This window comes from Perca fluviatilis, chromosome 6, assembly GCF_010015445.1.
Source record: "Perca fluviatilis chromosome 6, GENO_Pfluv_1.0, whole genome shotgun sequence".
Taxonomy (NCBI): domain Eukaryota; kingdom Metazoa; phylum Chordata; class Actinopteri; order Perciformes; family Percidae; genus Perca; species Perca fluviatilis.
Window position 1 is genome coordinate 3,080,243 of NC_053117.1, and position 25,059 is coordinate 3,105,301.

Sequence of the window (25,059 nt, forward strand, 5' to 3'; positions counted from 1 at the left end):
AAAGGAAATAAGTAACGTTGGCTCTGTGCTCTTTGGTCATCGGAGCTGTCAGGAAATACTAACAATTTTAACTGCTGAGTTTTTGCATGCTGGCTCGGCTCCATATTCCACAGGATACCCATCATGATCCTCATGTATGCACTTTAGGCAATTACTGAATTTGAAGTTGGGGTCTGCAGTGGTTCTTATATGGTTTCTACCAGAGGAAAATGTGCATAATGATAGAGGCTGTGGTAAAGTAGGATCTAGAGTTCAACCACCTCCTAGAATACAGAAGGTCCTTTAACATATTGGGTAGCAGACTCACTGTGTTTCTGAAGATGAGGTTCCAGCCATCGAAAGAAATGTCCAACGGGTCCCACTGCACCTCCACTGACGTCTCCCGCACGGACTTGAACTTAAGTCCCTCAGGCTCTGGCAGATCTGGGAGGCATAGAACAAAACTCTAACTACATTTCATCTAGATTTATACACTTCATTTTGTGCCACAGAGGAGATTGACGTACGTGTAGCCACCCTGGCACTGACAGGAAGACTCCTCTTGTTGTTGAGCACAGCAAAGACGCTGATCAGGTACTCCACGCCAGGCTCAAGCTCCCGAATAGTAGTCGTCTTCTGGTCCCCAGGCACCCGCATGTCCATCTCCAGACCTCCAGGGGCCGTTGGCACGTAGGTGATCAGGTACTCGGTCACACGCATCTCATTCTCCCAGGACACGTCCACCGTCTCTGGGGTGACCTCCACCACTGTCAGGTCCTTGGGAGGTGAGACTTTGGAGAGACACTGGAAATCACTGATCTGTAGGGTTGTTAACTGTTTGGAACATGTCTGTCTGTCAATGTCTGTGTATAATTGCAAGCAGTGTGAATGTTTTGGAGTTATGATATGCTGCACTAATCAATATTTTGACGTGAGCAGCTCTGTGTAATTCGAAAGGAGTCACTCATAGTCACAGACCGACAGAGAATCCTGCAGTGACCCTCCGCTCTACAGAATGTTGTTTTTGCCTCTTTTAGCTAATTGTTCACTCCTACCACTCTCGCAAACCCTGTTGTAGCCGCAGCAGGCCGCCGTTTTCAGCAAAATAGAAAACTTTAAAAGAGACTGTACACTACCTGCCAGCAGCAAACAGCAGACAGACACAGTTGGAGAGCAGCTGGAGAACATAGTGGAGCGTTTAGCAGCTGAACACATCCCCTCCACCCCTCAGAGCGATGAATAAACCTGGCCCAAGAAAGAGATCTACAAGGGTTCTTTTATCCCAAAATGCAATTAAACTACAGTAAAATATGAAGGTGTAGGCTGTACAACATGGTTATGAATGCAATGTCTGTTGTACAGTTAAAAGATCTTTGTTCAATAATGTTATGTTTTTGTGTGTTATGTTGATATTTTCCTTGGTAAGATAAAAGACAATTTTCCTGCCTTGGCTGAACAATGAAGTTTATTCTATTTTATTCTAAAGAGGCTGATATATTTCCCTCAGGAGTTGGTGGAGACCAAAAAAGAGCTAAAACCGAGAAAGAATATTGGACTGGTACATTGAGGTCACCAGGCGCTAGACTCCAATTAGTCTCCTGACAATGTTGCTCCATGTTTGGTGGATGTGTAAACAGGTAATATTTTGCCAACACATCAGTTATATTAACGTTAAAGGGTGAGAATATGTCAAGCACATGCCATTTTAAGCTTGTTGTAATGTTGTGACCCCAATTGGCCAAAAGAAAGGATTCATTTGTAGAATAAAAAATGTATCTGACTTTTGCGGCACCCACTGCTAGTATAATGAACTAGACTGTGGACTGTGTGGTCTAAATAGCACAATGAACTTGTGGAAAGCTGTACAGCATGAATGCATGGTCTATCTTACCCCCAGAGCAGTCCTCCCCAATGAAGCCCTCGTCGCAAACACACACTCCGTTCTCACAGTGCCCCTGGTTTTGGCAGTCTTCTGGGCAGGTCAGCATTGAGCAGTCGGGCCCGGTGAAACCTTCATAACACATGCAGTTGCCATCGACGCAGTAACCTCTATCAAGACAGTTCTTGGGACACGTCTTCTCACTGCAGTCCTCACCAGTGAAACCCTTGTGACAAACACATTGTCCGTTCACACAGTGACCACGGTCCAGGCAGTCATTAGGGCAGGTCAGCTGGCCGCAGTCTTTCCCAGTGAAGCCGACAAAGCACACGCACTTGCCATCCACGCAATCTCCTCGTCCCATGCAGTCTTTTGGACAGGTCTTGATGCTGCAGTCCTCCCCAGCATAACCTTTGTTACACACGCACTGTCCGTTAACGCAGCGGCCACGGTCCTGGCAATTGTTAAGGCAGGAGAGCTCGCTACAGTCTTCGCCCTGGTATCCTATGTCACATACACATTCTCCGTTAATGCACTGGCCCCTGTTGCTACAGTTCTCAGGGCATGAGAGGATAGAGCAATCTTCACCCTCAAATCCTGGATCACAGATGCACTTCCCATTAAAGCAATGGCCTCTCTCGTTGCAGTTCTGGGGACAGGTGAGCTTCGAGCAATCCTCTCCAATGTAGCCGGTCTGGCACACACACTGGCCATTCACACACATGCCACGGTTGTTACAGTTGCCAGGACAAGTGAGCTCACTGCAGTCTTCTCCAGTGTATCCCTGTTCACAGTAGCAGGTGCCATTGATGCAGCGTCCACGGTCATAGCAGTCGTTTGGACAGATGAGTTCGGAGCAGTCGAAGCCCGTCCACGGCTCGTCGCAAACGCACTCATCATCTTCGCAGCGTCCACGGCCCAGGCAGTTGTTGAGGCAGTTGGTCTGGGTGCAGTCCTGACCAATGAAGCCCTCTTCACAGAGGCAGGACCCATCTACACAGTGGCCATAGTCACCGCAGTCCAGCAGGCAGAGCTCTATACCGCAGTCGTCCCCACCAAAGCCCTCAAAGCACTCACATTTGCCATCCACACAGCGGCCCTGGTCCTGGCAGTCGTTGGGGCACTCAGGTTCGGTGCAGTTGGGACCCTTCCATCCAGGCTCACATATGCAGCTGCAGGTGTCAGTGCTCCAATTCCCATGCCCATTACAGTAGGGCTTTGTGGACACTTCACCTGCTGGAAGGCAAAAAAGGAAAAGGAAGTATTGTAAAGCTATGTGATTCAAATCGTTCAGTAAAACATGTGCAATACATCCCCTAACCCCAGCCGCTACTGTATAAGGCAACTTGTCCTATTATTAATACATAGCATTTAATGGATATGAGGCTCTAGCTGCATTCCATATATGTTGTCTATGTATGTTGATATACCACCATTTTTCAGAAGTATAACATAGGTTTTTGACTGCATTCTCACTTCCAGGTGACCATTGGTTTCAGTCCATTTTAACAAACTGAAAATGTATTTACAGAGACTTGAAATGTTTTTAATAGATTGAATGTTTTCAAATGCATGCAAGGATGCTCTGACAACACATAACTGTCAGTCCGCTGCTAAGAACCTTTGCATTGACAATTCAAGTCATGACAGAAGACAATCAAAAGGCTAACTTAAAATGTTTGCTGGTCAATGTTGGAATGCAGAAACAGAGATTTTTCAAAAAGGTCTATGCTCACAACTCCAAATTTATGTATTTATGCATTCTTTAGAAGTGGGATGCCAATAATGTTAAATACAGCCAATGTGTGGTAAATGGGCTAAGAAGTGCAAAGCCTATGCTTAGGTTTTTGTTTAGAAAAAAGTTCAGCTTTTGAAATTGTGTGCTGCATTTCTTATTTTAAATCTATATTCATGACCTTTCTGCTCTCAAACACAATTTGCTGGAAGCACTTTAGAAATAGATTTAACTTGAGTTGACTTCATACATAGTTAGAAACACAGAACACAGATGAAATACAGTATAAGGTATGTAGAACCTACCGGTAACCTGAGCTCCACAGCAGCCTGCCCCACTGCTGCACTGCTCTCTCAGACTAGACAGCTCGGACTCCAGCATCTCCAGCCGGTTCAGGATGTCCTTTATATCGGGCACCTGGTTGTCACAGCCGCATGCCTGCTTGGGGATATTGATGCGATGGGTGAAAACGATCTGATTGTCACCGTCCACTGTGTGCTCCATGTGCTCGCTGTTCTGCATGTCCATCGGGACACTCTTGTGTTTGAGTTCAGTGTCACCGGGCGAGTCCAGGTCCACAGAGCAGAGAGACGTAGAGGGGACATTGATGTTGTAGACGTGGTTGAACACCACCGGCTGGTCGGGGTGGGGCACGGTCACATTCTCCTGGGTTTTCTTGGGCATCAGGGCCTCTCTACGGTGGCGGATGACCTTCTTGACCAGGCCGGCGGTGGAGAGCTGGAGGAGCAGGGCCACGGTCAGGCAGCGTAAGAGGAAGCCTTTCATTCCCATGATGACACCGTGAAACTGCGGCTTCTCAGAAAGTAGCAGCGGAGTGCAGACTAGAGTCTGTTCAGGTATCACGTGTTCTTGTCCTGAGTCAAAGAAGGACAGAAAGAAGGGAAAAATGAACAGGACTGCTTCTTCCAGACACTTGTCACATAGTTCTTCTTTATGTCTTTATTCTCAACACATACAACTCAGAGCAATCCTCACAGAGTTCTGTTTGTAGCTACCTTTATGGTTTGCCCTTTCCATTCAGGATAGAATCATTAACAAAGTCACACACACACACACACACACACACACACACACACACACACAAAGACGGCCATAGCCAGACTGAAATATTATAGTATCCCACTGAAAAGCAATTAACCTTCTTCTATTGCCCCTAACAAAAGTCCTATCCTGTTGCTGCATCTGACCCAATTTGGCCCCCCTTCTCTCAGAGGAGGAGACACACACTTAGCAGATGACATCGGGGCATTCTTCTTGCAATTCCTCCAAGGAGCTACTGCAGGGGTGGAATGTGACCGTGGCGATTCAAAGCTTTCTTTTTCTGACCACGTTGAGAAAGGTTGCCAGCAACACTTGCATGGTGGGGAGCCTCCTGTTTTCTCTGCAGTCCAGACCACTAGCCAAGCTGACAGATTAATACTGGTGTATCGTTGGACCATCTGTGGGCTTCCTGTAAAGCACAGAGGTCTGCACAAACTTCCCTGCTACCTGCAAACAGTCAGGTCAGCATTCCCGTACTCTCTGACGGCCACTGGGTTTTCTTTTATTTCTGTAACATGATTCTTTTTTGCTTTCACCAAATGCTTCGGAGACACGATGCTTTTAAAAGGTCTGCTGGAGAAATGTGATGCGATTGTGGCATTGAAGCCAACCTTAAAACCTGATGTTTTTTCTTGCAGTTTGATCTTAGCGTTAAATTAAATATACAGGTTGGTTAAAAGTATGTACTTGTTGCATACAAGTCTGGGTCTGTTACACCTAACCTTTGCTGTTATGTATGAAAACGAGGACTGACTAAAAGCATTTTGTTTCTCTAATAATCACTCTAGTTATTTACAACTCAACGATGATGAGAGTAATAAAATGAAATACTTGGCCTGTTCGTACTAGTACCAAAAGGGAGAACAAATTATGAAAACAGATTTCATCTGTTTCAAAGTGTGTTTGGCTCAACCTGAGTTTATATAATACACTTTTTACCTTATCAGCGAGATGCTGACACCAATCATTACCTACCTCTAATAATACCAATGTGTGCCTTGGCTGCTCTAAAGGTTAATAACAGCTGTTAGCAGCTAACATGAAAATGTCTGGATAAGCATAGAGCATATTCCAAGCCTGTGGTGGAATATGTATGAAGGGGTTTTATTTTGTGGATGCAGTCAAAGCACAGGGCGTCTTTGCTGATCATCGTCATGTGGAACAGTCAGCAGGTAATATTCCATGAAGAGGTGCTCGTTCTCCTCATCCCAGGCTGACGTGTGATTAGGCAAGCTGACAGATCAGCTTGGAGGGATCCCACGGTTTCAGCCCCCCCACACTCCCTGCACCCTCCCCAGTCCCATGATTAGACAGACAGGGATGAGCGCCTCCATGATGGGCAGACTGTAAAAGTGCTAATGTGGCTTGCTGATGGGAGCGCTGAGGATCTGGGCCCTCAGGGGTGTCCCCCCTCCCTCCCTACCCTCCGTCTCACCCTAACACACTATGTCACACATGCACATCCACACGCACGCCAATACAGTCACGCCGCTGTGCCCAAGCATCACAAACTAGGGATTAAATCAACAAAATAGCCAGAAAATTGCTTTGAGTCGCTGCTAAGGTTTTAGTTCTGGGCGGATGGTTGGCTTTCTCACTTTGAAGGCTGGCTGCTCTCCACATGGACCTCTGAGCAGGGCAACCCTGAGAGACCAAAGCGCACTTTGTTTAAGAATCTCTGGCTCTGGCAAAACTCTTTAGCTTTATTCAGAAATAGATGAAGAGTAGAAACTTCCAAAGACTCAGGGAAGAAATCTGATTTTAACCTTTCCCCTCTTAGCTGCAGTCTACCACTCTTTAATATGAAGCAGAACAATCACAATAAGAGAATCTGAGTGTGACCCTGAGAAACACAGAGCTGATCCTTCAGTTTGGACTTCCTTCATGAGCACCCTGTGGCCCTGGCATTATGCTAATGCAGCTGGTTGCTGGCACTGTAGACACAGACTTGATACAATCTGACTGCTGCTGCTTTCTTATTCCCCTACTTGGTTTTGCTGTATAGTTAGCTTCTCAAACAGCAACAAAGCTTGTTGCCTGCCTTGTGGTCGAATGTGAGGCAAATTTCTTCCAGGGGAAACCTGTTGGCACGCACACACACACACTTGGTTGTGAATGAGGGAAACACATGAAGTGTTATACCTCACACAGTGGAGATCTGGAAATGCTTTATAGATCCAGTTGGCATCCATTTCAAAAGTGATTATGTCTCTCGCTGTCAGGAATGTTAATTTCATTTTATAGTAATTTGTTTGGGATTAAAGTGACGGGGTGCGCCAATCAAAGAGCCAACCTAAAACCGTGACCTGGCCCTAAATGTAACCCACCCCTACCGTGAAAAAACTATGCATCCTTATCACAACCAAGTTCATTAAACATTTAACATTTAATTAACAAACTCACCATCTTTATTGTTAGACCAACGTGTTCCGGCATCTATGTACACGCGTGCAACATGCATGTCGGTGGTATGCACAACCCTTCCAACAAAAGTCGATACTCGTCAGCATTGAAACAGAGGTGAGTGGTTACATCCCTGATTTTCCCATCAATGTAATGTCAAAAACATTGCATCTCTAACCAGCTGAGGCAGCAGTAACTCCCTCCTTCCTCACAGGAACAAGTGTTTTCCAGCATGTCCCTTTTTTAATGCGTTATGCAAGTCTAAAACCTTGAACCCTGGCACATCAAGAGAATGCATTTATTTCACACAAAGAAGAACCAAGGAGATTGAGATGAGAGTAAAACCATGGCAGTCCAGTCAGCACAAATCCCCAGAAGGTACTGAATACCCCCAGTCTTAATGCAGTGCTCTACCACTTAGCCTTGATCTTGTTTGCATTTGAACAGTAGGGTTCGAATGGAAATAAATCAATCCTCGGTGGATGATTACTTTACCAGTGTTATTCTTTTCTCCTTTCAGACACAAGTTTTACTTTCAGTTGGTTGAGAGATTGATGAGCAGACTTTCTGTCTGGGGATGGTTGCAGACATCATAAGTTTCTTTCAAACTCAGCCAGAGCCCCATGCTGAATAACGTAGGTGGTTTTATAGTTCACCTTTGCAGAGACTGCCATACGGCAGGTCCAAGATCAATGAAAAAGAAAACTGTTACTCTGCAGGCAGCGGCTATCTGTACAGCCGCTCTGATGAGAAAATGCTATTTGTTTGGCACCACAGAAAGGCAAGTGTTATTAGCAGCCATGTGTGGTAGTCATTTAAAGCACATCAACGTGCAGTCAGTGCTTTAATGACAGGAAAAGAAAGATTTGCTAACCATCAGTAGATAATGGCAGCTGTGAGTGTGAACAGACAATGCAGCCGCTGTCTGATAACTCAACAACAAACAAACTGAATAATGAAGCGCCGTGCCCCCCTTGGTGTGTTAAAGCTGTAAATATTCAATGACTACCACTACAACGCAAGTCCCAGGACTGTATGTTAAACAGCTCTGATAGGATGCACACGCTTTCTTTTCATTTCTGAAGAATTTATCAAGCTTGCCTAGTTTTGTAGGTCACCCATGACAAAAATGCAGCTTGCCTTCTTTGGTACAGTATCCAAATGTGGGTCGTTGGTGTGAGGACTGAATGAAGGGTTATTGTCAGGGGCTCTTTTTACCTTGCGATACTGTCACACTGTAACAAGGGAAAGTAACCAGCAAATGGGCCTCTGTCACGGACACTCACTGCCATGGCCAGAATCATCAAATCCCACTTTTAAGAGCTCATATGCCAAAGAAGTGCAAATCTACAAGAATTGCAATGTGCTGATGAACATATTTATTGCAATCAACTTGCCTTCAAGGTGAAAGAAACCTCCCACAAAAGTCCTGAGCGAGAGCAGGTGAATATTGATTCGGAGCCTGTATTTGCACCAAGGTCAGCCACAGAGATAGAGAGTTGCTGAGGATAGCACTCTGGTTCTGAGTTATAATCATCAAACACAGAAATGAATTTCCAGGAAGAGACATAGCTTGAGGTGACTGCTCGACGCCCGATCGATGGACCGTTGTTGCTGCTTCTCAGAAAAGGTTTTTCAGATTTTATCACCTCACGCTCTGGAAGACACACACCGTCTTTCACTCTCAACCTTTTATAACCGACGTTATAAAAAAAAAACTGAACTGCTGTCCTTGTTGTGCTGAACTACATAAAACCCCGAAAGGCAGAATAAAGAAGTGAACTGCTCGCTCAATGGTTGAGGAGATGCAGTGTTAGAAAACAAGACTAAGAGGCAATCAGTTTTGACTCATTTTATGTGAGGGAAATGAGTCAGCAGGTAAGACAAGTGCAGGACTCGTTCAGATACGGCACTGATGTGGTCAGGCCATGGCACTGGGACACAGCTGATTGGGTGAAGACGAGCCTCCCCTCAAGTCTGCTGCTCGGGAAAATCCTCCAGCTTCGCTCCCGTGTGACTGATGCAGTTTTCCAAATCAAGTAAGGTTCAGCAGGTGAGACCAACATGAACGCCCATCACAAACATTACCTGAGCTCAAACATCTGTCATCTCTAAGGTCATGGAATACAATTCATACATAAAAGAATATCTTTTAAGTATTAAGCTTCATTGCAAAATATGTCTCATCAAATTTCTTTGTCTTCAATTGTGACTTTCACAGCATCATATTTTTATGTTTACAAAAATGACTGTGTGTAATGTGAAATGGGTCTTTGTTTGCTTCAGTCTCTGCTGTTGTTTAGTACCAGAGCGCACCTATGACATGCTAACGCTTCAGTTGTGGCTCAGGTTATGTAACCAATGGAAGTCTACATTATATTAGTCAACTCTTACTATAAAATGAAAGTCTGTTTTGCTGCCTTGTCAACTTTACTAGTTAACAGTTAGCTATAGCTTGATAAAAAAATAAATAAATTGAATTCACTGTGCTGCTCAAAGGCTACTGGCAACTTTTAAGGTGAGAGTTTTTCTTGGATGTTAACAAGGTCGCCGCTGTCGTAGACAAACATGTCATTCACAACACTTCATATGTCTTATTTAATATCTCCAGATCAATACAGTGTAACAGTTAGAGACTTACTTTTTTTTTGTTTGGAAGCAGAGAAAAGCGCCGTTTCATCAAGGTCCTCTGACAATTGTAGCCCATCCAGAAGCTTTTTTTTAATCCATCATGGAATTACAGTATTTTATAGTGTCTTTGTAACATAAATAAATGATTATGAATCAACTTGCACGTATGTTCCGTTTGTTTCGGACCGATCGTCTCACCGTAGCGCTACCTGAATGGCTGAGAGCTAGCCCTTTCCAGAGACCTCATCTGTGTCTTCATAGCCCTTCCAGAAGCTTAGAAAGTAAATTTGTGGAGGACAGTCTGAAGATGAAGTTGCCCAAATTTGGTTTCAATTGAAAAATGTGGGAGGAGATAGGTTTAAGAAGTTTTGCAGTTTTTGCAAAAAGTAGTGATGGACTTCAAAATTGCTACAAGATAACAGCAGAACAAAGTATTTGTCTATTGGGGCTACAGTTTTGCATAAGTTGCGACATTGTAGCATGTACTGCTGATTTGTTATGAATTTTTAAAGTTTAGTATTTAAGATGGCTGTTGTAGCGCCACCATCAGGACAATTAGTTTTGCTGCTCGGCCCTAATTATATTCAACTTCTAACAAAGCTTCTTTGCCTTTAAAAATAAAATATTTGTTATTTCCTCTCACGCCTAACAAATCTGACTGAAGGCACTAACGTGAAATCAATAAAGCATATCAATATTTTCACTACAACATTCATATCATTATGTCCCAGATGGTACAACATAAATAATAATTTGACTTGTTAAACAGATATGAAATGGGGAATACTCTCTTTTCGATGGATGAAAAGAAAGCTGTGCTGATTGGCTCTCCTCTGTGACCCCATTGGATCTGATGACACAGATAGCGGGGGATTGGGGGGGGTTAGTGTGTTCATGGCTGATAAGGCAGATGGGGAGGCTGGATCTGAGATACCGGCAGAAACACTTATCTGGAGACTCGGAGAGAGCGCCGTGCCAAGGCTGAGTCCTATCGCACTCACAGAACCGCCACAGTGCTTTGGAGCCAGAGCTGACATGTCTGATTGATACCGCCCCAAAAAAGTCTATTTCTTCGACCAAAACCAATTTCCGACTTTGACACTAAGATACGGAGAAAACTAATGTGGAGTGAACAAGAGTGCTCACTGGGTCAATCGCACAGCAGACAGTCAAATCTCAATTTGTTTTTTACTGCATTGTGATTTGACTCGCGGCTCGCCCTGAGGCCCATCCATATTCTTTATGGCTCTTTCCCTGCGGCGCTTCCGTCTAGTGCTGCTGTTCTCGCTGGGTCCAGATGGAGAGGTTGGAAGCTAGTCATTGTTCATGAGCTTTTGAACATGCTGGGTGCTGGTGACCCACTGTTTATTAGCTAACCCCTGTGTGGTGTGGAGACTTGGCAGCCTCATGTGCAGCCTTTACAGCACATCCACCTGCTGTTTTTCTCCAGGCACTTGTAATTGTGTAGCCCTCCGTTCTACCTATTTTCTCCCCTCAGCTTTCACACAAGACTGCAATTACTACAAAAATCTGGCTGGTACCGGGCTGCTGCCTGTGTCGTAATGCTACACAGAGGTATTGATGTCGACTTCTAGGACTCGTCTAAGCTTACCATGTAACAAACACCTTCCTCTCAGGTAATCAGCTGCAAGGAGAGAGCACCATCTCAAGAGAGTGTTTGGCTTGCTTATACAGTATAGCATGACTGTCACTTTTTGTGAACTTACTACTAACAAACAGTATTTGCTTTTTTGTACCAAACAAAACTATTTTCAATCATCTGGAGAACAGAAAATCCCCTTTTCCTATGTGAAATATTTTTGTAATTTGAGTCGTACAATGACTAGAATGGTAAATCCAGACATTGGAGGAAGAGATTTCCAAGAAAGTGCAAGGAAGGCTGAGTAAACGTGTAAGAGGACTTTGCAAGGCCTTCCACATACTGCATATTTCAGCACTTTACACTGGAGGTTTATTGGTTGATTCCATTCAAGCAGGATGGAAAGGAGTTTTTTCTCTCCACTATAAATGGAAGCGAGTATGTTGGCGGTGGTACCCGGACATCTGTTTGTCCTTGTTTGTGATGAAAGCCTGAAGCGTGTTGCATGTCCAAATTGGGAATGCCTTTCATTCAGACACTTGTATGAGCCTAATGACCCCGGTCCCCGGGGTCGGCTCTTCATTGGCTTCCCCGTTCTTTTACTATTTTCCCCAATTTAAATTGTCTGCCCCTCTCTAAAGGGCCTCCATCTTGTTCCAACAACATTATGGCTCATGCATTCCAATGTGGGAGGTCACTGGTGGAGGCAAAGTGTCAGAGCGAAGTGTCTACCACATGTGTTCATCTATTCGATGCCTCCAATGAAGGGGCGGCCAATACAAATGCTTTCTTTTTTTTTTTTTTTTTTTTTTTTTTTTTTTTTTAATAAAATATTTTTTTTTTTTTTTTAATTTTTTTTTTTTTTTTTTTTTTTTTTTCTCTTCATTTCATAATTTTTTTTCTCTTTTTTTCTTTTTTTTTTTTTTTTAAAATTTTTTGTGGTTTTTTTTAAAAAGGGGTTTTTTTTGGGGGGTTTTTTGCTAAGGGGAAAGGGGGGGGTTGTGTGATTGAGTAGTCAGACTAGGCCTGAGTGGGACACAGGGAAAGACTATGGTGACTGTTGTGGGGATATTGCCATAATTAGTGCCTGACAAACGTGTTTGAACAATATTGTGTGGAGAAAGAATCCTTCAAGTTCAACCAATAATCTCAGAATTTGAATCTTCCTTGATCAGATTTTCCTAAAATGTACGTCATGTAAAAAACGTGACACCTACTACACAACTATAGCTGAAGCTGATGGGAATGTCAGTAGTTTTATGGGTATTTGGTTTCAAAACAAAATCTTGAGTCTGAGCTGCTGGTGGCACTAGAGGAAAAGTCAGAAGGATTCATCCTCTGGGAACCATGAATCTCTGTAGAAAAATGCTTTTATTTTCTATACTTCAGGCAGTGATTTGTGTTTTACTGTTTGACTGTCCTCTCTTAACATTAGACCTTCAGTTTCACTGTGCTGAATGTGTCGTTTGGTTCACTAGATTCAAGGTATTGAGAACCATCTGGGCCACAGGTGGTCATAGAAACTGGGCAGCAAAGTCCAGGTGAAAACATCCAACGATGTACTCAAAAGTTATATAAAATCTGGCTAAATTGAATTGAACATCGCAATATCTAAAGATGGACTATCTAAAGATGGACTATCTAAACATTCCATCAGAAACCAGTGACAATGTTGAAGAAGAGAGACAGAGGGAAGGGCAGGAGAGGAGGTGACAATGTTCATTTAGTCCAACCAAAACATATCTGCATCCCTCCTGAGTCTAGTGTGGCTCATCTGAAAATACCCTCAATGAGCTAAGTGGGGTTAAAGACAGTCACCCTCTCAGAGCGCTTTGTGGGGCATGGAGCGTTGGGAACTAACAGCTGTCCAAACAAAGGCTTGTTTCCCACTCATCGTTATACCGAGTGTCACTGTCAGTGGCTACTCTTATGCATAACCAAAGCTTCATGAAACATTAATGCACCAAGCCTGCGCTGCCACCAACAATCAGACAGCAGATATGCATAAATAATCAGTATGTCAGCCGAATCTCATGTTCGATTATCCTTGAAATAAATCACAATAAGACAAGAGATATGTCCGATGGACTGAGTGAACCAGTGAACCTGAAGTGTTAGCTGCTGACACTCAGCCAGGCTCCTTCATTGTGTCCGCATCTCCGCATCAGACACAATCACCATCCAGCAGACGCTGCCCTGGTATCCTCTGGGTCTCCTCCATCACAGCCCACCACACACACCCACTGACCCCCCACCCTCCCCCCCATTAACTCTCTCTCTCGCTAAGATATACTTATGAGTTCCAACATCAGGCACCATGAGGATACAATTTTCCACAAATAGCTACAGGGGTATACAGTGTAAATCTGTGAACCCTGCAATAAATCCTGCCTTAGAGACCTGCTAACTTAGCTAAAGAATCCCATTAGCTTCCAGTGGAGAATCCCACTGTGGGCTGGATACAGATTTGGAGACTTGCTCACTCTGGCAAGATTAAGATTTGACGCTAAAAACTCTGACTGAATGTATAAATGAATGTAGAGACCATGTAAATATTGTAAGCAGAAACAGCCCATCCGTTCTCATAAAAATGAAAAGTTGAAATCATAAGCAGTAAAATGCACCCTTCTCAATGCAACACACTCCGGGGATGGTCTGGTATGACCAGGAGCTTATTGTGGCTAATGTTAGGAAACCTTATCCAGACATGGCTGTGTAACTGATACTCAGAAACATTACTAATGACTCTTCTTTACTTGTGCTGCTGTTACACTAAATTTTAGTATTTAGCCTTAACCCGTAATTGACACATATGGTCACAGAGGACGCTGTTAGGCAAAAGTTACATCAGCTCGTTTGAATCCTTACAATTTCTTTAACACAATTGATGGACGGTAAACATTGTGAGCACTTGACAGCATGCCAGAAAAGATATATTTACTGTCAAACAACCATATCAGTGAATACCATCTTATTTACTAATCCATCAAACATCCTTTATTTCATATTGTCTGTTTCTCTTTCTGCAATCTCAACTGACAAACACATGAAGCTGACCTAAAGATATGAGACTGGGAAGCACATGGAGAAAATGTGTCTGTGTGTGTGTGTGTGTGTGTGGTGTTGGAGATCTGGGAGAGGAACCAACCAGCAGCATCTAATACAGAGCAGCTGTCTGTCTCCTGGGTTACACAAGCCTACTGTCTGCTGGCAACCATAAAGTGTACAGCTGGAGCTACTCCGGCAAGCAACACACACATGCACACACACACACACACACACACATGGACAGGGGCACACACACACACACACACACACACACACACACACACACACACACACACACACTAACCCTACCCAGTTCTTCTCTGCTATCCTATCAGCATCAGCCCTAATGCCAGCAGAAGAATTAATCTGATCATCACAGACTTCCATCTCTGAACACATTACTCCTTTAACTGTAACTGCTCTGCTAATAAATAGGAAATAGCCAGCGAGAAGAAAACTTTGACAGTAAAAGATAATTGGCACCCAGGTGCAGTCAGTAAAGAGCCAAATGAAGCCGGTCTCTGAATTCCTCGCTTGTAAAACATGATGAATTACAGAAGATGCTTTGATGGATGGAAATAATGTTTTTTTTATTGCTAACATCACCCACATTCTTAACTGGCAATAATATTGATAATCAATTAATGGTCAATCATTTATCAAGCAAACATGTCAAATGTTTATTGCTTTTAGTTTTTCGAATGGGAGGATTTTATATAATTTTAAACTTAATTAATTAACTTCATTTTGGGCTATTGGACAAAAGTAATTTGAAAATGTTACAGCATTTTTTATTTTACTGTTTTAACGTTTTGTAAATTAAACAATTATAATCAACAGAAGAATCGCAAATATTCTCAGCCCCACAGGGCATTTCATCAAAATGACTAAAACAGAAAATAATTACTCCAGAAAGTTTAAATATCAACTTATATAAAAGTAGAAATAATCTGGGAGAATGTAGTTGAAGTTGTAAAGTTGCAAGCTTTGCATTTCATTTTTCTCAATGATGGTAATTAATAAAGCAATCAGCCCATTCATCCTGCTCATATTGGAACACAGCGGCTCCATGCAGGTAAGGAAGGTGACTTACCACACAATGCCCACAGCGTCTCCACTGACTAGAAAATGGAAGCAGAAACAGTGTTGAAGAGCGTCTTATCAGCCAGCCCCGATCCAAATGTTCTCAGCAGTGTGTATCTCTCAGAGCGCTGACAGCTCTGTCATCTTCCCTCTGCTCTCTGTTCTCTTACAGCGGTTACTCAAGTCTACCTAGAGAGCCGGCTGATGCTGTGCAGCCAGTGAGGAGAGAGAGAGAGAGAGAGAGAGAGAGAGAGAGAGAGAGAGAGAGAGAAATAGTTCCCTTTCTTCTGAACAGTAGCCCCTCTGCGGTCAGACTCCACTCCCACCTACTGCTCTCTTAAATGCCCCCCACCCATTCACCCTCCTCAGTATTGTGACTGAAAGCGAAGGAGCTGAAACAGGACGCCTCAAGGCTGGAGAGAAAGAGCGAGAGAGAGTAACTGAGAGAAAGAGAGTCGGAAAGGAAAAGGGGGGCGATGGAGGGGAGGGGGTGCTTGGACCATTAGCAGCAAATTGCAGCAGGCAAGCCAATAGAAAGCAAGATATGAGTGAATGCAGGGCCTGCATTTACATAGCATTTAAGAAGTTGAAAGCAGGGAGTGAACAGGGAGCGCCACAGCTCCATTTGTGACGCTGATGAGGACACAGAAAAACACTGTATAAAGTACAATAAAATCATCAATGCTGCTGTTTTTGGTTGTTCTGCATAAAAGCCCAGTCACACCAGAAAGGGGCACTGTGAAATCAGTCAAATGAACAAAATATTTGGTTCAAGAAGCTTGACGATATATACTACTGGCAGGTCTACTTGGTGAACTACTGTGGCTGGCGTGCTAATGGCTAACTTGCTAGTTAACTCGGGCGCTGAGTGGACAATAAGTTGTCTTTGTGCTTTCAACATGTCTCATATCTGTCTGCACACCATGACATTTTGGGATACACTCTATACTCTGACTGTGGAGGATTACATAAAAGTGCAGCTTATAAAGAAATGGTAGCTTTCTCCATTTTGGGCTCTCCATTCCCTCAGAGGTTAGCAATGTTGTGTTTTGGTCAATAGTGTAAATTTGCATGTCAATGTTTACTAAAGTTGAATTTGACACAAACTATTCAAGAAGATATATTACATTGAAATAAATAGATTCAGGAACTGTTTTAAATGTTGGTGTGACAGTGCCTTACCGTTACAATCCTTAAGATTTCAGTCCTGGTTGATTTGGTGATACGTCTGTGTGCAAATGCATTTCAATTATACAGTAGAGGTCAAATGTTTGCATGGATCCATTTGATTTTAGACACATTCTCACTCAGACACAAGCTTCACGCTAAGCTAGACCAAAAATAATGTGGATTTGAGTATTGGGTCCGATCTCGGGTTCTATGAACTGAGTGGACTCCTGAAGACCTTTATAATACAGTTTTGTTTCAAATGGCACGTGTATTGACCACCAGGGGCAGCGATCAGTGAGTCTATCAGCAATATAACAGAGGAAGAGCAACTCGTGCCGACATGGTTTACAGCACAGCCAAACCTACCATAGCAGCATCTCATGTTGCTTAAATTGCTTCCTCGAGTCGTCCACTTGCCTCCCTTCCTCTTAGTCCCTCCCACCGAGGAGGCACGAGAGAGACGCGAGGAAATTATCGGAGGAGAGAGGCAACGAGCAAATGTGTTTTAGAGGGACGAGACGTCCTTTCCTCTGAAGCGTCACGTGAATACGTCAGCTGTTTGGGCAGAGTTAACAACTCCTTCAGCTGCACGGCTTCTGGGAAGGCTGCTATCTGTTTCCTCACCTATAGCTCCTCGATGATCCCTCCTCGGTCCTCAGGGCAGAAATAAGAGCTTTGAGATGGCCTCACTGAGGAGGGACAGAACAACTTCTGGTTCAGCCGAGGACCGAGGAGTCGAGGAGCTATCAGATAAGCAACATGAGATGTACCCCATGTCTTTCCTAAATTCTTGCCTTGACAGAGAAGGCCAGACAGAAGACAGTCAGCAACCACAACACCCTAATTCAAATGTCCGGCACTAGCTGTGAATCCCTTGTGTGTGGGTATGCAGTTAATAAAGGTATATTCTGCCACTTACAATGAAAACTACTGCATAGAAAAGCAATTTCAGAAAGCAAATGTATAGACTGGTGATGGCTGACAAAAAGTTTGAAATATAAATGCTATCACAAATGGGTATAATGCAATTATTATGGATTAGTATGAGTCTGTGTTCTGGAAATTGCCTCGCCTAAAGGGTAGGTTCTTCTTTTTTGACTCTGACATTCATTCAACTGCCCAGGCAGCAATCACCATGTACAACCTGACACACTGGATCAGTAACCATCTCTTGATTAGAGTTTGCTTGGGGTACCAAAAGTACGCTGGTTGCAATTACCAGCCGTTCTGCACTCCAGACTGTGATGTAAACAGGCAGAACCGCCTCCAATAAACACAGGAACAAGGCGCTTAGGAGGATCCTACTCACACAGCTCCTATCGACCCCTCCTTCTGGGGGAAAATGCAGACTTCAAAGAGCAGAGAAATGAGCATCAAAAGATCTTCCATGAGAGCCAGTGTGGAGGATAGCGTGACATTCATTAAGTCAGAATATGACCCCTCAGACTGATCATACAGGGCCTGCGGGTGCTGATGATGGTGGGGAATGATAAAGACCTTCACATATATAACTTCTCTCTTATGTCTGATGTATAATTTCTTGAGAAAACTTTAAAAGGTGTCGGGTCCAGGGAAACAAGTCAGTTTCAAGCTAAATAAATATGTTTTTCTAACATATATGCAAAGGCCTTTGGGGAAGTATGCTTTTCAAATCTCAAATTCCCCAAGTGTTGATAATGATTGGTGGTATGTGAGTGAAGATCCATACCGAACATCAGTGGGGTGTGTGTGCTGAGGGTTTGGTGGAGTGTGGAGCTTTTCTTAGCAGGGGAAATGATCCTCATCTTGTTGCTGAGAGCCGGTAGCCAGTCAGGCAGAAAATATCCTCTCTAATCCTATATACAGCACAATGGCACATATGTAGCACGGCTATCGGGTGATAAAAAGCAAATTCAATGACTTGAGGGGCCCTAAATTCATTTTCATCCCCGCTCCCAAGAGAGAGGGAGGAAATCTATACAGTCTGGGGGCATAGATCTTTTTTAATGACTTCTGGCTTTAATGATATCATTTAGATGAGATGATGGGTTGAAAGCTTGGCTATGTATAGCACCTGGTTTAAATGACTGTAAATGTAGAGTCCCTGCATCTCTCCATCTGTTCCTGTTATCACCTTCCTGTCGCACTCTCTCTCTCTTTCTCTCTCCTTCCTTCACAGCCTCGCCAGGCTTCGCAGAGAATTGCTATGGGAGTTCTCCACCTCCCTGTTTGCGAAGGCGTACCTGTTCATCGACTTTCAGAGCAAGTGAACTGAGCGGGTTTGATTTCCCAGATGACACCTCGTACGTGCATCCTCGCCTGTCATCCATTCCTGCCGCTCCGGAACCAGGCGTCTGCATGAGGAAACCCATTTTATTTCCATTAGAGCACAACAATGTTCAGTTTTATCGGCTGTCATTTAACATATACACAGACGGAAAAATGCTACAATAACATGCAGAGTAAAGAGAGAACAACTATCTGCACTGCATGTTACAGCACTGATGTTGCCAGGGACTGCATAAGCACAGGCTGTTTCCAAAAACCAAAAAATCCAATTTATGACCTGCAAAGTGCAATGAAATCAATTATGAAAGAATATACAGTAACTTAATTGTGGAGCTGGTATTCAGTGTATAACTGTGTAAACTGGAAAACTTAATCTAGTGGCAGCAAGAGGAAAAGTGAGTCACAGGTTGCCTACAGCACTTATAATAAGGTCTTCTTGCCACTGTATAATTGGTGCCATCTAACTTGAAGGAAAGGAAAGGGACTCTGTGGGAAGTGAGACACGTTCTGTCAATGACAGTGAGACCTAATTATAATATGGAGCCCCTGCAGCCATGGAGGATGTCAACGCGGGCAGCAATAAGGCAGCAATGGGGAAGACACACCACCCGCCATGGGTGTGTGTGAGCTTGCAGGTGACCTGGAAAGACCTGTTTACCTCATTAAAAATGAATCACAAGGTAATAAGGCCCCACTCCCATTCCCTCCCTGCCTCCATGTCTGTCCTTCATCCATTATGCAGCAGCGAGGTGGGACGGTGTGGGTTAAGTCCTCAGGGAGGGTCACTTGGACAGAGACCCAGTCTGCCTCCTCCTCCCTAAGCTACTGAAGCCCCTGCCTCTGTAATGCAATAATGAGACAATAACACAGTGGTGGGAAGCTTAATGTAGGTGATGAGCACTGAGGTAGGGAGTCCAAGTAGAAGCAGTCATCATCAGCAACAAGCCTGTGGCCACGCCAAGTTAAACAAGGGAGAAACAGCCTATTAGCAGTGATCCATAATTCATAACGCAGGGAAAAGATGGGCCCCACCATAGCTTTCATGGGACATGCAGGCAGAGATGAACCAAGGGTTTCTGTTTTGCTTTTCTGCAGATGTTTGCATAGCTATTTGCATCATATATGTAAAAGTAATTGTCTACTCTAAGAGGGATTGTAGTTTAGAGGTCAAAGAAACAGGCTTAAGATGTGAAGAACTAGGAAGAACCTGACTGGAGGAACTAGAGAGAGGAACAAGCCAACAATTCTACAATTAAAGGAACATGTCAAAAATAATTACTTTTACTTTTAAGTGTACTGTAAGACCCGCTGTGTTTTAATGTGCTGGGTAATGTCATTTTTCCCGCCATGCACTACATTAAAATCAATGCGACACACCTTACAAACAGCGTGGAGGTTGTCGATATGACTAGGTAAGATGCATGTAAATTGTTGCGCCTAACACTGTTGAAATTTACAGCTATATTTTGATTTATTTGCGGGAACACTGCCTTCACCTGCCATTTTTATCGGCTCGTTTTCGGGATCAACTGCGCAACTGGGTTATAGGTTGCCAGGTTGAGGGTTATAGGTTGCCAGGTTGAGGTGACAAACAGGTTGAAAATTGTATACGGTGTGTGGATTGTGTGAATAGGATGCATTTCATACAAGATCTGGCAACTGGGCGGCTGTGGCTAAGTGGTAGAGAGGTCGCCTGCCAATCAGAAGGTTGGTGGTTCGATGGAGGAACTGCAGTTCCATGCCGGAGTGTCCTTGGGCAAGACCCTGAACCCCGAGTTGCCCCCGATGCCATCGGAGTGTAAATGTGTGTGAATGTTTACCTGATGAGCAGGTGGCACCTTGTATGGCAGCCTCGGCCACAGTGTATGAATGTGTGTGAATGGTGAATGGTTCCTGTACTGTGTTAAAGCACTTTGAGTAGTCATTAAGACTACTAATGGAACAGTCCATTTACATTAGACAAACATATTGGTCTGATTATTTATAAATGGAGTTTGGGCCATGCAAATTACGGGAGTTTCCCGAGAGAAATAACAAACCGGGAGGGGTCTGGGAGATAGGGCTAAAAAACGGGAGGAACCCGGGAAAAACGGGAGTGTTGGCAGGTATGAGCTAACCTGGCTGCCCTGTGGAAATCTGCCTACGAACACCTCTAAATCTGTTTAACTTGTAAATAAAGAGTACAAAAGTGGAGTAAACAGGTTGGTAGTACTGAATGAGCTCAGCAGTGAGCAGCACATAGAGCTGCAGTCCACCCTGAGTTGGTTAGTCAGTCACCATCTGGACTGATTCAAACACGCTAATGTTAGTCCTACAGTAGTCAAGTCCATTTCTAACACTGTTTAAGGTTTTAAAGCAACACTATGGCTGTGTCACAGATAACGCAAAAAGTCAGTGCACTGAGAGTACCCGGATGACCCCCTAAAAACGGTCAAAAAGTTCAGTGTGGAACGATGGGGCACTAAACGGGCGCCATCTTGACTTTGCAGCGGAAAGGGGAGGGACCAGGGACGCCGACTGGCAGCTGATTGGATGAACACGTCACATGGGTCTGGCTTCTCCCGGATTTCACAACAGAGCATAATGGCGACTCGTTCAGAATACGATCTCGTATTTTATGAAAATAGTTAACCGAAACGTGTTTCTGAAAACATTTTAAGCGAGAAATAGGCCGTGCAGTTGTTGAATCTGTCTTCATTTCAGATCAACAAAGGTCAGTTTAAGAGATTTTCGTCAGATTGTGAGAGGCAGCGGGGCAAGCCGACCGCTCGTCATTTCCGGTAAGTGTTTTAACATAAGTGTTCCGTTTGGGACAACACTAACCATCCAAAGTGGGCACTACGGCAGGAAGTGGTCAGTGTCCATTAGCAGTATACTGGCAGAAGTGTGCGGTTTGAGACACAGCCTATGTAACTTTTCCCGCTTCGGTCCCCCTACAGGTTGTCTCATTGGAACTACAGCTGCAGCTAAAAGTTACATAGTGTTGCTTTAATGCTTCCATTTTGATTGCTGGCAGTTAGTTAATTAAAAGGTGAAGATAAGAACACTGCAAGGCTCTTTCTATTTCCTGAACGCAGTATGTCTGTACCAGTGCAGCCCTTGTACTGAAAAAAGAATTAAAACCTGTGTGTGACGACCCTCTCCACCATGTCTGCCTGCTTTGTTTGTGTGGCTGCTTTCCTTGCAGGTCAGCAGGTGGGCGTGGCAGAGGGTCAGCAGGTGGGCGTGGCAGAGGGTCAGCAGGTGGGCGTGGCAGAGGGTCAACAGGTGGGCGTGGCAGAGGGTCAACAGGTGGGCGTGACAGAGGCACGTCAGTAGAGTGGCAGCTCTTGGGTTCATCAGGAACACTGGCTGCACCTGGCTCTGTGGGCCAGGCAACCTTTAAAAGCCTCTAGGATTCAGTTGTGCCCTTTCCTCTCTTTCCATCATCCTGGCTTTTGGATGCTCTTTTGATTTGTGTTGCTGCACCATACAACACTGCACATACATTCTTACTGATCACACACCCCAATGTTAGTTTACGTTTCATCTTATGTTCTTATTTAAACTCATAAGTCATTTGTTTATTGGCTTTGTTGTGTGTGACTGACCGGTGTGCAACTGACTATCTATAGCTTCCAAACCACGCTACAGCCAGAGATGCTGCAGAGACCTACTGATGGATACACTAAAACTACATGTTAAGGCAAAGGAGTTGTTTCAGGCCACACACAGTCCCCACTGCTGCACCCATCTGTATAAATGGCCAATAAATGTCTTCAACACAGCGTCAGGGCCTCGTATCTTTGCTGTGGTCCCTAACCTTTGACCTCATGAACCATTCACCTTTTGTGTTGATACAGTTAGCACCCTGTTCCCTCTGACTGCCGCCTGCGAGTGACAATGCTGACAGTGCACACACTTTAACTCTCACGATCTGTTTTATACACAAGACATTTGATGCTACAAAATGACAGAGAATATAAGCACCCTTTCAGACCGCAGACTGATTTACAGGCCACGTGTTACGCAATAAAAACTAACCCCTCATTATTCCTCTCTCACACAATTATGTTTTTTTATAATAAATGGCCCATTTTAACCACTGAACACCAACATCCTTACAAACAGAGGTCTAACAAAACATGTCAAGACAAGTAAACCATTCCCCCCTGGCTGGCTGTGCACAAAAGACTCTGGGTTTTAGGCTGAATGAGAACTTGATTACCAGGGACCTGACTAAGCTACAGGAAGCCAATGTTGAAAGTCATGTTTAGTTTGAACGGTTAGGTGAAGGAAGGCTGTTCAACTAGCGATGACAAATAAGACTTTAAATAAAATTAAATGTCAAATGTTCTTCAATCAAGTACTTTGATTTGGAAGAGAGAGGATCCATGATCTGCTTGGACTGTCCAAAAATTGCTGTCGTCCATTCCCAGACAGCACGGAGCAGAATGTAGTTAGCAAAAGGTGGGGACCTCCTGGGTGAACTGACCCCCTGTGACCTGACCTCATCCAGGAGTGACAGGGAGCAATGGCACACAAACCCACTGGGACACCCAAGTGAACACAGGTTACAAGTCTCAAAAATGTAAGTGGAAAGGGTGGAGAAGAGAGTGAACTGCATCATATGTACAGTACAGGCCAAAAGTTTGGACACACCTTCTCATTCAATGTGTTTCTTTATTTTCATGACTATTTACATTGTAGATTCTCACTGAAGGCATCAAAACTATGAATGAACACATATGGAATTATGTACTTAACAAAAAAGTGTGAAATAACTGAAAACATGTCTTATATTTTAGATTCTTCAAAGTAGCCACCCTTTGCTTTTTTTGATAACTCTGCAAACCCTTGGTGTTCTCTCAATGAGCTTCATGAGGTAGTCACCTGAAATGGTTTTCACTTCACTGGTGTGCTTTGTCAGGGTTAATTAGTGGAATTTGTTCCCTTATTAATAAAAAAACAAAGGGTGGCTACTTTGAAGAATCTAAAATATAAGACATGTTTTCAGTTATTTCACACTTTTTTGTTAAGTACATAATTCCATATGTGTTAATTCATAGTTTTGATGCCTTCAGTGAGAATCTACAATGTAAATAGTCATGAAAATAAAAAGGAAACGCATTGAATGAGAAGGTGTGTCCAAACTTTTGGCCTGTACTGTATCTTTAAGAGGGCTCTAGACAACCTAATGACTGTGTTCAGACATTGCAGAACATTATCAACATAGTATCACCGAACCAAGAGTGAAGCAGTGAATATTGAGGCCCTGAGAGGCTAAGAAGATGACAAAGAACTAGTGGCGACGAAGCCCGACTGGCGTTGCCTCAGGTCGCCTGTGACCTGCATGGTGTCTTGGCCAAAAAGTTGCACTTAAGCACGCTGCAAAAAACTATAGCCGACAGCCAACTACCACGTACGTTCTGCGCCTGAGTGTAAAAGGCAAAGTGTAAAGTGTTGCTATGATACAAACAACAGAACAGTGTTTCCCCATTTAGCTAGCAGCAGCACAGAGCCGACGGTCCCTCTGCTTCACTCCCCGTCCGGACGACAACTGACACCGGGAGATGGCTAACCAGACCGCCCGGGCCTTCGTCTGTTCTCTCGGCAAAGAAGTGGAGTGACCAAGCAGCCTGATTCAGCCGTTGGCTAACGTAAGTTGCCAAAGTTGCCAAACTCAAGGCTTCCAGTGTTGGTGATGGAGGAGAATTTACTTCACTTGTTTATAAAACAGCTTATTATTTCACTGCTGAGTTTATTATTTCCTGTGGGGAAACGTTTAGCCCCTTGTCATGCCTGACTCCACTGATAGTTCATTTTCTACACTGCTTATAGGTATATTTTCTTTCACATTACTTTGATATAAATAGGACACTGTGCATCATTAAAGGGCTACACTGGGATCTTATTTACTTGTTGTTGTTTTTTACTTTCATGCCAACATTATTTTGTATTAGCAGGCATTATCTTTAAAACCTTTCATTTTCAGTTTACAATTCTGTGTGCCTCATTTCTACGCAGAACACATATCAGCCCACACCATATTTTTTTGTGTAATAATATGTAACAGCATGGATTCCTCCCGAGACGTGGTCCTTATCTCTTCTATTTTAAGCCGTGCAGCCCCTATAGAACAGTATGGCAGATCCCACCCGTTGTCTCCTCGCTGAACCCAAGCTCATATTGAACATCACACAGGTGGAGACAGAAACACAG

General features: G+C 43.8%; 1 protein-coding gene across 1 annotated transcript in view; it reads right to left on the minus strand.

Moving 5' to 3' along the window:
• tnc (tenascin C) overlaps positions 1–25,059 on the minus strand; it is an 83,700-nt gene that overhangs the window by 29,393 nt on the left and 29,248 nt on the right. Inside the window, 4 exon segments of the mRNA XM_039804414.1 lie at positions 308–423; positions 507–770; positions 1,871–3,094; positions 3,899–4,468. Of these exon segments, the coding sequence (XP_039660348.1) occupies positions 308–423; positions 507–770; positions 1,871–3,094; positions 3,899–4,385 (2,091 nt within the window). The 5' untranslated portion in view covers positions 4,386–4,468.